This window comes from Sebastes fasciatus, chromosome 6, assembly GCF_043250625.1.
Source record: "Sebastes fasciatus isolate fSebFas1 chromosome 6, fSebFas1.pri, whole genome shotgun sequence".
In the NCBI taxonomy this organism is placed as follows: Eukaryota; Metazoa; Chordata; class Actinopteri; order Perciformes; family Sebastidae; genus Sebastes; species Sebastes fasciatus.
The window spans coordinates 16,252,954-16,268,082 of record NC_133800.1 but is presented as its reverse complement, the minus strand read 5'-3'; the positions used below and the strand labels follow the sequence as shown (position 1 = coordinate 16,268,082).

Below are 15,129 nucleotides of genomic sequence, written 5' to 3'. Positions count from 1 at the left end.
TCTTTAACGCATTAATGCAACTTGCGATTTTTAGGTTGTAGCAGGCTCAGTTTTAAAGCTAGCTAAATAACACTCCAAACTTGTACTTAATTTTGGCAAGGAAAAGCTGGCCTGGCCATTTTCAAAGGGGTCCCTTGACCTCTGACCTCAAGATATGTGAATGAATATTGGTTCTATGGGTACCCACGAGTCTCCCCTTTACAGACATGCCCACTTTATGATAATCACATGCAGTTTTGGGCAAGTCATAGTCAAGTCAGCACACTGACACACTGACAGCTGTTGTTGCCTGTTTGTCATGTTATTATTTGAGCATATTTTAATGCTAAATGTAGTACCTGTGAGGGTTTCTGAACAATATTTGTCATTTTTTTTGTGTTGTTAATTGATTTCCAATAATAAATATATAAATACATTTGCATAAAGCAAACCTATTTGCCCACTCCCATGATAAACTAAGAAACTAACTATGGACAATCATGCGATAAATCACGATTAAATGTTTTAATCGATTGATAGCCCTAGGAATAAAGTACTCTGTGGATGCTCCATTTTTGTCATAATAGTGAATTTGACTCTAGTTGACAGCTGAACAAGCGTCTGATGATGCCTCATTGTGTGACAACTTAACCTACACACACAGATTACAGAGTGGTGTGCCCTTCACTCTCAGATTTTGTTAGATTTGTTGTACAGGAAAAAAATAACACAAGACTCTAACCCTGTCTGCTTTTCCTGCAGCAAAATAAACCAATTTTTGTTTTTGCTCTCTCAGTACATTTTTACAGTATATTTGTTTGCTGCATTGGAGTCAGTCTATTGCTGGCAACTCCACTTGTTTTTGCAGAGCTTGTACTTTCTCTCTTTACTTTAAAAACCCCCCCAACATATCGAGTACCTTTAGTGTTTTCTTCCTCATCATTGTTATGGTTCACCTCTTGCAACATATCCCTCAACTCCAGTAGCACCATTAAGAATGATGAAAACAGTTACACAGCATTCATCTGTAATACCTAACAACCTGTTGGCTCCCTTGTGTGTATTGTGTATGTGTATGTGTGTGTGTCTGCAAGTGGAAAATAGAGAGTGCGGGACATCGAGTGTGTTTATCTGTCCAGTGCTCATTGTAGAAAATATTTTCATTCACTTCCAGGAGATCTCAGAGTAATTTGAGCGGAGCGAGCGGAGGTCAGCCTAATGACTGGAACCAGGACGATCATGTAAGTGTCTGTCCTCCCAACTAGTCTGACTAATAGGACTGACATTTGTGGACACTGCCGACTTAATATAGATTAATTTATGCTGCTGGAAAGCTGACAGCTCATTGATTTATTTATATAATCATCTTCACTTGCTGTTCTCACAGTCTCTCTTTCGTAACCTACAGTCATCCCATGCTCACACACACACACAGCCTTTATCTGTTGTGTGTCCCGTGGTGTCTTTGTCACCCCTGTGGTGTCAAAGACACACAGCTGCTTCATGCCACTAAATATTAATTACCGCTCAAACATCTGCAATTCTTTCCCCTCAACTCTCCCTTGCTTCTTCCTCTCTAACACACACACATCTGTGTCCTCTCCTCCTGTCTCTCACTCACTCTGTCATTCTGTCTCCTCCACTTGGTGATGTGCTGCCAAGCTCTCCATGAAGCTGAAAGTATTTCTCAAACTTGTATATATATATATATATAACGAATTTGCTTTTCACAAAAAGTTAAAAAAGCACCTTCTCATTCCCTTCCACCTGATCCCAGATGTCTCCAAGCTGTAATGATGTGTCAGGGAAGGAGCTGCTGCCCCGCAGACAGAGGCGGACTCATGTCCCAGACAAGCCCAACTACTCCCTCAATTTGTGGAGCATCATGAAGAACTGCATCGGCAAGGAGCTCTCCAAAATCCCCATGCCTGTAAGTGTGGGAGGCATTGCCCTCCTTCTTCTCTCCTTGCTGACTGGTTAACATAAATCTGTATGTGTGTGTGTGTCTCACGTTGTCTTGATCCGCCCCTTCAGGTAAACTTCAACGAGCCTCTGTCCATGCTGCAGCGTCTCACCGAGGACCTCGAGTATCACGAGCTTTTGGACAAGGCGGCGCGCTGCGACTCCTCCCTGGAACAGATGTGCCTGGTCGCTGCCTTCTCCGTCTCGTCCTACTCCACCACGGTCCACCGGACAGCCAAGCCCTTCAACCCCCTCCTGGGCGAGACCTACGAGCTCGATCGACGGGAGGAGTACGGCTACCGCTCGCTGTGTGAGCAGGTAATAGCATGGCAGCATGGTTTTTGCTGATGTGCACGCACACACGTGACACACTGAAGTACTGCTTATATGAATATACTTTACCTTTATGTCTGTCTTTCTTCTAAGGTGAGCCATCACCCCCCTGCAGCTGCACATCATGTGATTTCCCAACGAGGCTGGACCCTGTGGCAGGAAATCACCATCGCCAGCAAGTTCCGTGGCAAATACCTCTCCATTATGCCTCTGGGTGAGACATTTCATATTCAGCGGGGAAGCAAACAAACTATATGTGTATATAAAAGTTTCATCATGCAAATTTAACAGCCACACCAGGCAGGGTTTTCTTAAGGAGGACTCCACATCCCACTTGAGAGTACAAGACGACTCTGCTGCCTCCCACACAATCTAAAGCCAGAGGAAAGGGTGTGGGAATGAATCAGGAGGGTTTTATGACCCTCTTGACACAAACATAAAGTATGGGCATAAAGGGAGCTCTCTATTGCACTGGGACGGCAGAGAGCAGGGTGGCTCAGATAAATGGGAGATTTGATAGATGCAGGTCCAGCCAAGGGATGTAGTGGTATTTATCTGACTTCTCTCCCTTCCTGTTATATGCCTGCTGTGAGGCGCCATGTAATAGAAAAAACTCTTTAGTGGAAAACGTTTATGGTCCAATTCATGTTCTCAATCTGGTGGAAATGTATTGCCGGTTCACAGGGGAATAAATGTGTTAGATGACGTGTTTTTTCAGCTGCTGCGGGAATCCCAAAAGCAAACCTACAATCTAACACTAACACAGCACAATCTAACACTTTCAGGTCTGCGTTTGCAGATTGGTAACAAAGCAACCTTTTGTCCCTGTCCCTCTCCAGGTGCCATTCACCTGCACTTCCACTCCAGCGGGAACCACTACGTGTGGAGAAAGGTCACGTCAACAGTGCACAACATCATTGTGGGCAAGCTGTGGATTGACCAGGTCTGTTTGTGAACACTTCTTATTGGTAACCACTCATCCATAGCCCCCAACCCACAACCCTGCCTTCATGCCTCTGACCCTCCAGAGTAGCCTATAGATGTTTTTTTTCTACTGTGTTGCCGTGTGGTACAAACCAGCAGAGCAGAGTGGTGTGAAGAAGGGAATCAAAGCCTAACAGCACATGAATAAGGAGCTTCACAATCTCTAGGGATTTATCTTCATCTTCAGTGTTATTCGTGCTTTGATCTCTAGTAACACCCTAAAATAACAGCCTCTTCTTTCTGTGAGATGGCCCAGTTATGTAGGGGGAGGAGCAGGCTTCACATCTGCATGTCTGTCTGTCGGTGCAGAATTGTGTCGGCTTGTTTAGAAGTATTATTCTTGTTTTTTCCTCCGCCTTTCTTTTCTTTTTCTTGTTTCCTCTTGTGCTGTGTGTCGTATCGATTTATCTGTCAGTGTGTGTGTGCGTGCTTGTGTTTGCGTGTAACCTAAGGAAGACTATGGCCGATTCATCATCTCTGAATTATTACATTAGTGTCTATAATAAGGAGACATCTTGGCTCCAGACTACTAGGAATACCAGCAGTGACTTATTAAACCAAAGCGTAATGAGTTTGTAATATTGAATAGTTTACAAATATCAAGCATTTCCTGGATATTCATGCCGATGTACAGTATGTGATTAAAGGTACCCTGTGGAGTTTGTGTACATTCAGCATTTCACCCCAAAACACTAACAAATGTATCGAGTGCATAAAACCTTCTTTAGAACATTTTGAAAAACCCTATTGTTTACATTATGTGATTACATTTGATTGTGGTTTTCTTCTGTGGTTTTGCTATTTTTGGGACCTGGGATTTATTTATTTATCCTTTATTTAGCCATTAAGATACAAGATCTCTTCTTCCAGGGAGTTCTGGTACATTATAGCCTCAATAGCGACAATATGCTCCAAAAATGTATCCAAATAAGCTGTTATGGTTATTTTGGCATGTAAGTTTGAGATACTGGTCAGGCAAAAACAATACCACCTTTGCGTTGACACAAATTCCTCTCTCCATCTTCAGCTTATCCACCAAGAAAAAGTCTCACCATATATTCACACAATTTTACTTTTTTATTCTTTTGCCTTATGTATTCAATACTTTTGCCTTCTCCCACCGCCTCCATGCGTCACTCTGCTGCCCTCTGGTGCAGGACGGGAGTCAGCCAAACAACTCCATGTCAAGCTATGGAAACTATTCTGCTGCTGCTTTATCTGCTGCCAGCCAGTGCAACGGCAGACAGTGCTGTCAGGAGCACAGCAAGTGAAGCGAGAGAGGCCGATCTGTACGGCATCAGCATATTATCACTGTACTAGGCTTACAGCATGTGACCGTGTGACAATCCATGAGATTTTAATTTGATAGCCGTTAAATGTCGCAAAAGACAGATTGAGTGTGACGGGTTAAGTACGAGACTTGAAAGGCATGGCTCTCAGCAGTACCCAGAAATGTTTATCGTGCCACCCCGAGTGCATGTGTGACCTCATGCAAACAATATGTTCATCAGAACATCGCCCCACAGCACCACTAGTTGTCAAAAACTCCACACGGCGCCTTCAAAGCACCTGGAAACTTGGTTCAAAAAAAATATTACTCATTCTCTGTGTGTGTTTGTCTCTCTCACTCTGTGTCTGTATTTTTGCAGTCGGGGGACATTGAGATTGTGAATCACAGAACCAAGGAGACCTGTCAACTCAAGTTCTCGCCCTACAGTTATTTCTCCAGGGACCTTCCACGGAAGGTAAATGCATCCTTTCCACACTTATGTACTCCGACCTTGGCATGACGTCATACGGGGTTAATTTGTCTGATGCTGCCTCCTGTTGGACAGTACCAACAACTACTTACAGTAGTGTAATATAGAAGAAGCTCACGGTTTGAGGTCACGTTGTAGTGACGTAACCTCCTTTGAAGTCGTACCAATTATCTAAAAATGGGACACAATGCTGCCCTCCTTGGTAGTGACTGATGTGGGATAAGCTAATGAAAATGTACAGGTGTCCTACCTAGGGGACTGTGCATTCAAGTGCTTAACATTAGGAGGAAAGGACATGATGATGCATCAACAACTCGCAGAAAGATAGCTTGCTTTAGTTTCTTCATTCCCTATAGTCTGTTTTCTTATTTCCTGTTGCTCTCTCCAGGTGACGGGTGTGGTGGCAGACGGCGGAGGCCAAGCTAACTACATCCTCTCTGGTACGTGGGATGATAAAATTGAGAGTGCCAAGATCGTTCAGAGCAGCCGAGGGGGCAGTGGACAGAAGACGGTCTACCAGACGTTGTCTCCCAAACCGCTGTGGAAGAAATACCCTCTCCCGTAAGTCTCATCGGCCTCATAATGCAGAGCGTTGCAATATATGAGTAGTTGCATAACAGCTGCGATGTTCAGTCAGTATCATTGATAAAACAGCATCGCACAGTGTAACGCCTGTCAATTTCCTCTCAGGGAGAACGCTGAGAACATGTACTACTTCTCAGCGCTGGCACTGACCCTGAACGAGCAGGAGGACGGAGTGGGACTCACTGACAGCCGTCTGAGACCAGACCAGAAGCTGATGGAGGAAGGGCGATGGGATGAGGCAAACTCAGAAAAACAGAGGCTAGAGGAGAAACAAAGAGCCGTGAGGAGGAGGAGGGAAGCGGAGGCCTCAGACGCTCTGGATGAAGGTATAAAAAGGAGAACAGGAAGTGCGGCGTGTGTTATAGGTTTAGATGACAGAGTCAGGCAGGTGATGATAAAGAACAGATGAAGGGAGGGGAAGAATGTAGAGTTGCGAGCGGGAGGAGTTTTTTGGGGTTCCTGTAGTAAACGTTTATTTTCTGCTTTGACGATGTTAGGTGACAGTTGGAGCACTGTTGGTAATGAAATTCTCCCAGTGAAATTATCAGTACAAAAGATAAGCAATTGAACAAAGATAAAAGAATCCGTGCATAAACATAATGAGAGAAGTTAACAACGACCCAAGGAGCATGGTTCAAAAAAAAAAATTCACTTTTAGATTTGGGTCCAATTTTGGATGAATTCTGCAAACCGCAGTGTTTTGTCCCTAATTGCAAGAACAAAGCGTTTTTGACTTGCCACATTTACACTTCTAGCTAACTTCTTCTCCGTGGCAAAGGCAACTGAGACTCATGGTTATTGTAGTATTTAGAGCTATCTGCCAACTGACGTAAAGAACGTGATTTCTCAGAAACAAAGATGAAATAAGGAAAACTGATATCAGTATTATAAATCTATAGTATTTTTTTTTTTACTATCTAGCAGAGTCCTGTGTTTCTGTGTTGAAGAACATTGACAATATCATAAAAAGAGAATTTTGAAATGGGAAACGCTATTGCAATAAAGCTTCACATATTTATATACAGTACGTCTACAGTATGTTATATTTAACATAAGAGGCAGTTTACAGCTGCATATCAAGATGGCAATTACTGGGACAAACAGCCAAGGCTCACCTCAAACCAAACCATTCCATAAAATGAATAATAAGTAGTAGCTGTTAAGTTTGAAAAATGATTTATTTCATTATTATGGATAAGGTCTCCCAATCTTAATGGTTGTTATTTAAGAAATAGTGCTTATCCCAGTAAGTACAACAGTTATTGCATGTCAGCAGTGCTGAACACAAAAGGTTAAGTGTAATAGAAGCCAGACTGAACTTTACGGAGAACTCAGCAGAAACGTTTCATCCTGGTGGCGCTCCTGTGTGTGTGTGTGTTGTGCGTAGGCTAGACTGTATTCGATGTACCCATGACTTGTCTTTCTTTTCCTCCCTCTATTGGTGGTCAGAGTGTGATTATGACTCTGGTGAGTGAGGGTTGCCCTGTGCCCCTCTGTTGTACTCCAATCACTCTCACATACGCACGCACACACACAACCACAACCACACACACACACACACACACACACACACCATCCTCTGTGTGTCCTCTGTGTGGTCTGCCTCTGTGTGGAAACTGCATGATACCCCTCTCATGTCAACTTCTCCAGATAATGGCTCAGGAAAAAAAACAAAAAAAAACCTTTTTCCTGCATACATGTGACATTTTCATTTAGAAATAATATGTTACATGAAATAACAGATACAACTCTACAAGTATTTTAATGTGCTGTGGTGAAGCCACACTAGCAAGTGATTAATGTGCATTGCATCGCCGTCCTGTCTATTAGATTGCTTGTGGACACTTTTCTGGTACAACAGCGACCAAGTTACTTTATGCTTTGTTTATCTGACTTAAATCTACATTGGTTTTTTTATTAAAAAAAATCATGAGCTGTTTGCTAAGCTGAAAATATCTCCCTCTTTTGACTGGGTTTCTGTATTAAGAAGTAGATGGATTATTCAGTTGAGGGAGTTCCAAAACTGTGATTATAATTTTCCCCTTCACTATGATCAATCCAGGTTTTTTGCATCGCACACATTGTGCTCATTTGTATTTTATTGACGCTTTTGAGTTCACCGTTACTTGAGCTCGGTTCACATTTGGAGCTATCCCAAATGCTGTGCACAGCGATTGATTGCTTCCCCTGTATATGCATATGTATGAAGGCGAATTGATCGCTCAGTGAATCGCCTGCAAGTGTGGCTTCTCCCCTACGGTGCGATTTAAATGACGGCGATTGAATAACACCTGTGCTTCTTGTCGCAGGGAAAGAATACGAAGGTTACCAGCCGTTGTGGTTTCACCAGAGGAGGGACTCGGTCACTGGAGAGACAAACTTTGTGTACAAGGGAGGTTACTGGGAGGCGAAGGAGAAACAGGACTGGAGCATGTGTCCTAACATCTTCTAACCCAGGAACTCACCAAGGATCACACCTAACCTCATCGGACAGGGAACTGCTCTGCCTCTGGTCCTTCAGCAATGGGGCGTAGCTGGCTTATGAGCACCATGTGGACCTTTGGTGAGCATGAGAAGGTGTGTGTTTCACACACTCTTGGATTACCTCCAAATACTTGCTCTGTTTTTACTATGGGGAAAAAGAAGGGGCGTTCCCTGACTTTTTGGCACTATACTGAAACAGCAGCGAGGTAATGTGTGGATGTGTGAGGTGGTGTTGGAGTTGCAACACCACACGATAACAGCACCTGCACACTCCTGAAATCAGGTGCTCCATAAATCTTACTCACAATGCACTTTCCTGTGTTCACCCCATTTAAGAGTTTTTACCGATTGGACAGAAACCCATTTCAAAGCATTATAGACTGACAGCTAACAGGGACAAAATCATAAACGGGCACATAGAAGCAGAACAGTGTTGAATACACCTCAGTACTTCAGAAAAGTGTCCTCATCCTTTGTTTTATTCGGCACAATTGAGATTACGCCAGACCTACTTTATAAATCTTAAATTAGCTCCCTCTTTCTCTTTACAGGAATGATTTCAAGTGCTCATTATTTGCCCCTTTTAGTTGCTTAAGAAAGAGGCTAAGGCCTGAAAATGGTGTCTGGAAATTTCTGTCTATTAGATGTTGTTATCAGTTATGCAGACACAAAGTGTCCAAAATTAATTCAATAAATAAGACATTCTGAAAAAAACGTATTGATATAAATACCTACAGACAAGATAGGTAACATAAACATGATTTTGTGAAATAATAAAATAAAATAATAATTTGACACAGCTCTTTATACAGTATAACATGTTATTTCATGCTGCTTATTTTCACAATCGTTTTTTTGGCAAGTCAGTTTTATTACTTTTATTTTTTTATTTTTATAATTCCTTTTTTAAAGCGAAAAGTCTCAAGACAAACAGGGCAGAGCCAGGTACAGTATGTGATTGGCTTCGATCTGAATGAGCTGACACGCAAAGTGGTGGTAAAACTGGCACTAAGAAAAATGACATTGTGAAATAAATACACATTTTGGAAAAAAGGGCATTTTGAAATGGAAAAATTGCTGGAAAGAAATAAAAGAAATAAATAAAATCGGCACGCCATAAGCAGGGCTTTTTTTTTTAAATAATGTATTGAATTATTTCACATTTTTATTGTTGTATTACATATTTTATCTGTATTTAATAATATGGATCATTTACTGCATAATGTCTTATTTATTTTAATTTAACGCTTTGGGTCTCCAAAACCAACAGCTAATATTTGATTGGGCAAACCGTCTTTCTTATACAGCAGAGGCTGGTTTGTCTGAACTGATGAAATCTATATTACTTCATAAATTACATTACAATTCTTAGTCTGTGAAGTAGTCAATTAGATTAGAGTCCATGTAGAGATAATATGGCTGCTTATTCATTTCATATGTGGAATATGAATTGCCTCTATGCTCCAATGCATTTCAGTCTTCTAAACATGCTTCAGACATCTTCCTTTTGTGATTCTGATTGTAAAACTCTGCAGTAGTGGGTCCTTTAGTATTAGAGTAATGCAACAGTTACCCATTAAACATCCGTATCACTCTAATCTCCATCACAGAACTAAATAAGCACTTTTCACTGTGGCAGATCAGACATTAGTACATATCTCTGTGTTGATGTACATGTACTTTACCTTGTCCGCTGGTGCTCTCCCATAGCAACACATACCGTATCCTTGGTGACCATTTTCAGTGACATCATTCTTAGTGATCATAGTCTGCACCAAAGACATTCAGTGATTACCACCCAGTACATACAGGAGCATGTTGGTTTCTATCATAGACTCTATATATACATGGACGACGCGTCTCCACTTCCTTCCACTGTACAGAAATTAAACCAAAATATCCTGGATAACAGGAGCTGCCATCAGCCGCAGTATCGAGGTCACCTGCCCAAACCAATCGCTGGCCAAGCACGGCCGCAGCTTGTCAGCAAGGGAGACTCACAGCTGTCAATCATGACGTCTCACCCCCTTTTTCATAGCATCAAATAACTCATTAAAACCAAACTTATCAGAAAGATTAAGATTTGAACGTACATTAGTGTGATAAGAACTACCTAAAATGTTAAAAAAAATCTTTGGGAACAATTTATTTGACGTGTATTTTGACTTTTTAGTTTGGCCCATGTCCCATCCGCTAACATGGAGGAGGCGGGCTTTATGACATATACTGCAGCCAGCCACCAGGGGGCGATCGAGATGTTCTGGCTTCACTTATGGAGAGCTGTCATGTCGTTCATCTTTATATACAGTCTATGGTTTCTATAGTGTGCATTGCACTGGTTCCAACAGTCACTAGTTTGTCACTCAGATGTTTCCAGGAGGACGACCGTACGTGAGACTGGAGCGGTTTCTCTGAGGAGTCCAGAGTGGCTTCAGCTGACAGGAGGTCAAAGGTTATAGAAGCAGACAGGGCTGGTTCCTGTAGCACACCTCTGTGCAATTAGCTCCAGCCACAGAAGACTCCCTACAGAGCTGCCGCTCCAGGCATGTGCAGTCCTTTCATTCAGTGTTTGTGGACATGCTGATCTGGGATCAGCTCACGAAGGTACCCCTCGGTCTTTTGCCTTTAATTGACTGAACAAGGGAAGAGTCCCCTGACCTGTGCACTACATGTCTACGGAGACAAGAGTTTTGAAAACCAGTTAGTATTTTTTTGTAATTATTGTTAGGAATGTAGAATTCAAGGCTGGAGGTATTGTATCTACCGTCTAGTCTATTTGTGTGAATATTTTGTGATAAAAGAATGATATTGTAAAATGAAGAATAATTATACTAATCTGAGTATTAAGTTATCTGTACAGTACAGCTGAAAACAAATTGACTGAATGAGCCTGAAGGATTTGCTGTAATTTTAACTTTTAATCCAGATTGATTCTGAAAAGATGGAATCCTGAGGCAACCTCAATTTGGCTGCAGATTTCTTGTTTTGTATTTCCAAAAACTGTCTTAACACACTGAAAATATTTTTTATAGAGTCCTTAATACGAGCACATTAGCAACCGTGGTTCAGTGATTTCATAGATCAACACATCTGGCAGTTCCTCTGACGTGCAGGCCATAAAGACGTATAAAGGCACAGGAAAAGAAATAAATTCACATAGAATATTCACAGGGTGAAGGAGATGTTCAGTGTGATAATATGATCTGGTAAAATGTGAGATTATTTATCCGTGAATTAATGATTTGTTAATGAAATGAATGATGATTGATGCTTTTTGTTTTGCACAAAAGATGCTTCTTCAGTCCATTTACATAGAAGGTTTTAATGCATTTTTGATTTGTGGTAGTCATGAGCAATGTTTGATGACTCACTAAATCTCTCCAGAGTGACATGCTTAAAGAATAATTCAACATGTTTGGAAATACACTTTTTTTTGTCATTTGAGAGTGGTATCAATCTTCTCGTCTCTAACTTTTGGCAAAAATGTGAATACGCATATTTCCCAAAATGTCTAACTATTCCTTTAACTTTACTAATTACTAGGGCTGCACAATTAATAAAAACTTTATTGAAATTGCAATATGGCTTACTGAAATCTTCAAATTGCAGGAGGTGCAAGGCGAAATGTGTGTCAAGATACCATTTTAAAGGACCACTGTGTAACATTTCGGGGGATCTATTTGCAGAAATGGAATATAATATTCATAAGTATATTTTCATTAGTGTATAATCACCTAAAACTAAGAATCATTGTGTTTTGGTTAGCTTAGAATGACCTCTTTACGTAGTCCGCCAAGTTCCGCCATGTTTCTACAGTAGCCCAGAATGGACAAACCAAACAAACCAAATCAAACCGTGGCTCTAGAGAGAGCCTTTCATGTGTTTACGTTACCTGAAGGCCACCGTAGTTCTCCGACACGCTTGTGAAACCGCAGTAATGTGAGTTGCAGAGTGCAAAACTGTGGTACCGCCAGCCGCCGTCTGATCAGTCAAACTAATCGCAATTAGATATTCTTTCAAAATCGTGCAGCCTTACTAATTACTGCTTTGGTTCTTCTCTCATATATCCACTTCACACAGACTCTAACATCTTCTAGCGGTACATAGATACAAGCTATTGATAGAGGTTGTGTACGCTTAAAATCATATCAAGGGTGTCACATATAAGGATGGACACTGTTGCAGCAAGATGTTCCATTTTTGCTATCTTGAAAAATTGTACAGTTAAATCTGTATCATCATGACATCACTGCTGAACGGCGGTGAATTGTGCAAAAATGGAAAGTTAGTGATTTCCTTTCTCAGTGATCAATTTGAAGACTTTACTAGAGGTTTACTTAAATATATTGTGTTTGAGATGATTTTATATTTGAGAATACATGTTATATTTTGAATGATAACAGAGAGGTCATCATGCGTTTTAATCCGTGCATTTCCAAATAACGTAACCTCAGTACTTGATGGTGACTTGCCTCCTGAAGTTCGCTCCAGCGAGGGCCTGTACGGTATCGGACGGCTGTAGCAATAACGCAGTGAGGTGTAGTTGTGTTAACTCATGACTGTTGTTGCTTCAGACAGAGCAGGTGTCTGCCTCATGCAGAAAGGGAAAAAACAACCAAAGTGTGTGTGGAGAGTGAAGTGTAGACTAAAAAACCTCTTCATCTGCCTTCCCTATCTGGGAGGGTTCTAATGTAAACCCCCTCTCATCGTTTCTCTCACTTCATCTCACTTAATTCACTATGGTGTGATTTTTTTTTTTTTTTTAGCTTTAATTTTTACGCTTTTAATTTCCGGTTTCTACCTTTCTCATGGGTGCCATTATTCTTACGTTGGTGTTTTCATACTGTCTGATGAATGAGCTTGATTTGTGTGCACGCTTGGCACACATTTCCTTCTCATTCGATGCTGCTCAGTTTTGAGGTGGAAGTAAACTAATGAAGAGATTTTTCTTGCCTTGTCTAAACTGAACCCTGCTTCTCCTCTGACTGTGACTCACGGCTTTGTTGTGAGACGGTGATGTTCATAATCTGTATGATGATGAAAGCTATGAGACACATCACAACAGCGGCCTGGTGCAGGAGGTCAGAGGTGATTGACCTGCCTTGACTACTACTTCTCTTACTCCCCAAATACATGTAGGTGTATTCAGGTGTAACTGCGGATTCAAATGAGGTTTCGCTTCTTTTTTTTAAATTGTGTATTTTCTCCCTTAATTTATACTCGTATAACATTGTCTTTAAACGACAAAGACACAATAATGAAAAAAGAAGATAATAAAGTTGGTATTGTTGACACTGAATATCTGTCTGCTTTATTGTCTCTCTGTTGAACAGCTGAAAGATGGGATGCCTTTCAATGACATATTTGAGATTGTATTCTTGTTTTAGTACAAAAAAAGTGTCAAATAATAAATGAAAAAACTCCAACCCCAAAACTTTTTGTGAGGAGCAAAACTGCAACAGAACCATCACTACTTAAAGCTGCCGTGGGTAGAAATGGAGTAAATATGATTTTTAAAAAAAAGTTATTTTTTATAAAAATTAATCACTATATCCTGACAGTAGTACATGAGACAGGTAATCTGAAAAAAATCATGTGCCTCTGTGTCCTCCAGTGCTCCTAATGGCACCTGCAAGATTTCATATACCGGAGGGAAGCAACCAATCAGAGCCAAGCTGGAGCCTGCCGTCTCTGAGCAGCTGCCAATCACTTGGGTCAAACTAGGCAGCGCCAATCAAATATGAATCAATATTCTGTATCTGTAATGCCTATTTCTCGCCTCACATGTTTTCAGAAACATCTTGTAGTTTACTGTTTAGCTGTAAAATGAGACAGTTTGTGACCCGGCAGCCATGTTGAGATCAGTTCAAGGCCTATTGAAAGAGGCTGGGTCTTGGATTATGGGGTATAACACATAGGCAGTGTAACTGAAGCTGCGGTCATGCATTGCGATTGGCTCAATTTCGGTGAGTGCAGACCAGATTTTACTGCACATGTGTTGTACCCAAAAGATATGACGCATTGATGATACGTGACTAATTCTCCTCTTTCCATCCTCCTTGGATCAGTTGAGGAAATACCAAGCACCGCCCACCAGCCGGAACAAACTTTCTCATTTTACAGCTAAACAGAAATGACCTGTGATTAGTCAAGTCTCCCGTCACAGGCTAGATTTTCTAAAGCCTGAAAACAGAGCCATGAGGAGGTGCAGAAGTCTAGTTTTCTCTCAGAACACTTGAATTACAATATGCTGAAGGGTTATTATGGAATTTCTTGCCCAATGACGTCAAAGACATTCTGCCTACTGCAGGCTTAAGGTAATATAAATAATATAGTAGGCCTAGTCCTAGTAAGCTACACAATGTAGTGTAGTACATTTTATTAGGTAGACAAAATAATAAATAGGCTACAGGAAATTACAATTAAACTGCTTGAGTAGAAGTTGTCACAGGTGTAAAATCAACCTGAGCTTCATTCTTCAGGCTGTATACTTTGCAGAATTGTTAAAGTGCAGTAGCTAGGCCATTTTAAATGGGGAGGGAGAAAGATTCAAGATTCAAGCCCTTTACTATCATTGTGTAGTACAACGAAATTAGATTGTGACAATCCCATAGGTGCTAATGAAAAGATAATACAATAAAAAAATAGATAGTGCGATATACAAATATAAAAGATAATACAATATAAAATATAAAAATACAATACGTATATTAATGAGATGACAGGTTTGCCAGATTGCAGTTTTGCCAGATTATTGCACAAAGTGTCCGTCAGATAATGATATAATTATTGCACAGCATCATAATTATTGCACAGAGTGATCAGCATATGTTATTGCACATGTCCATAACATAACAGTAGATTTACAGGCTTTGACTCAGGGCAGAAGGGTGATGCCCCATTGTGCACAAAACAGGTATAAATAATATATATATAATAATAATATCTGCATTTTTTGATCAAATCTCATGTGACCTCGTCTGCATATCAACCCACATGATGTAGTAATCCAAAGGCACCATTTTCAGTCCTGCCAACTCTT

General features: G+C 40.9%; 1 protein-coding gene across 3 annotated transcripts in view; it reads left to right on the top strand.

The window, feature by feature from the left end:
- osbp2b (oxysterol binding protein 2b) overlaps positions 1 to 9,221 on the top strand; it is a 55,877-nt gene extending 46,656 nt beyond the window's left edge. For 2 of the 3 annotated variants that reach the window (XM_074637956.1, XM_074637959.1), the window contains 10 exons: positions 1,154 to 1,220; positions 1,757 to 1,909; positions 2,014 to 2,259; positions 2,368 to 2,488; positions 3,114 to 3,217; positions 4,908 to 5,003; positions 5,407 to 5,579; positions 5,709 to 5,929; positions 7,053 to 7,070; positions 7,913 to 9,221. In XM_074637956.1, coding sequence (XP_074494057.1) covers positions 1,154 to 1,220; positions 1,757 to 1,909; positions 2,014 to 2,259; positions 2,368 to 2,488; positions 3,114 to 3,217; positions 4,908 to 5,003; positions 5,407 to 5,579; positions 5,709 to 5,929; positions 7,053 to 7,070; positions 7,913 to 8,055 — 1,342 coding nt within the window. In that variant the 3' untranslated portion in view covers positions 8,056 to 9,221. The remainder of the gene's footprint in view (positions 1 to 1,153; positions 1,221 to 1,756; positions 1,910 to 2,013; positions 2,260 to 2,367; positions 2,489 to 3,113; positions 3,218 to 4,907; positions 5,004 to 5,406; positions 5,580 to 5,708; positions 5,930 to 7,052; positions 7,071 to 7,912) is intronic. The other variant, XM_074637958.1, reaches the window with a different exon arrangement.
- Positions 9,222 to 15,129: the final 5,908 nt, after the last annotated feature.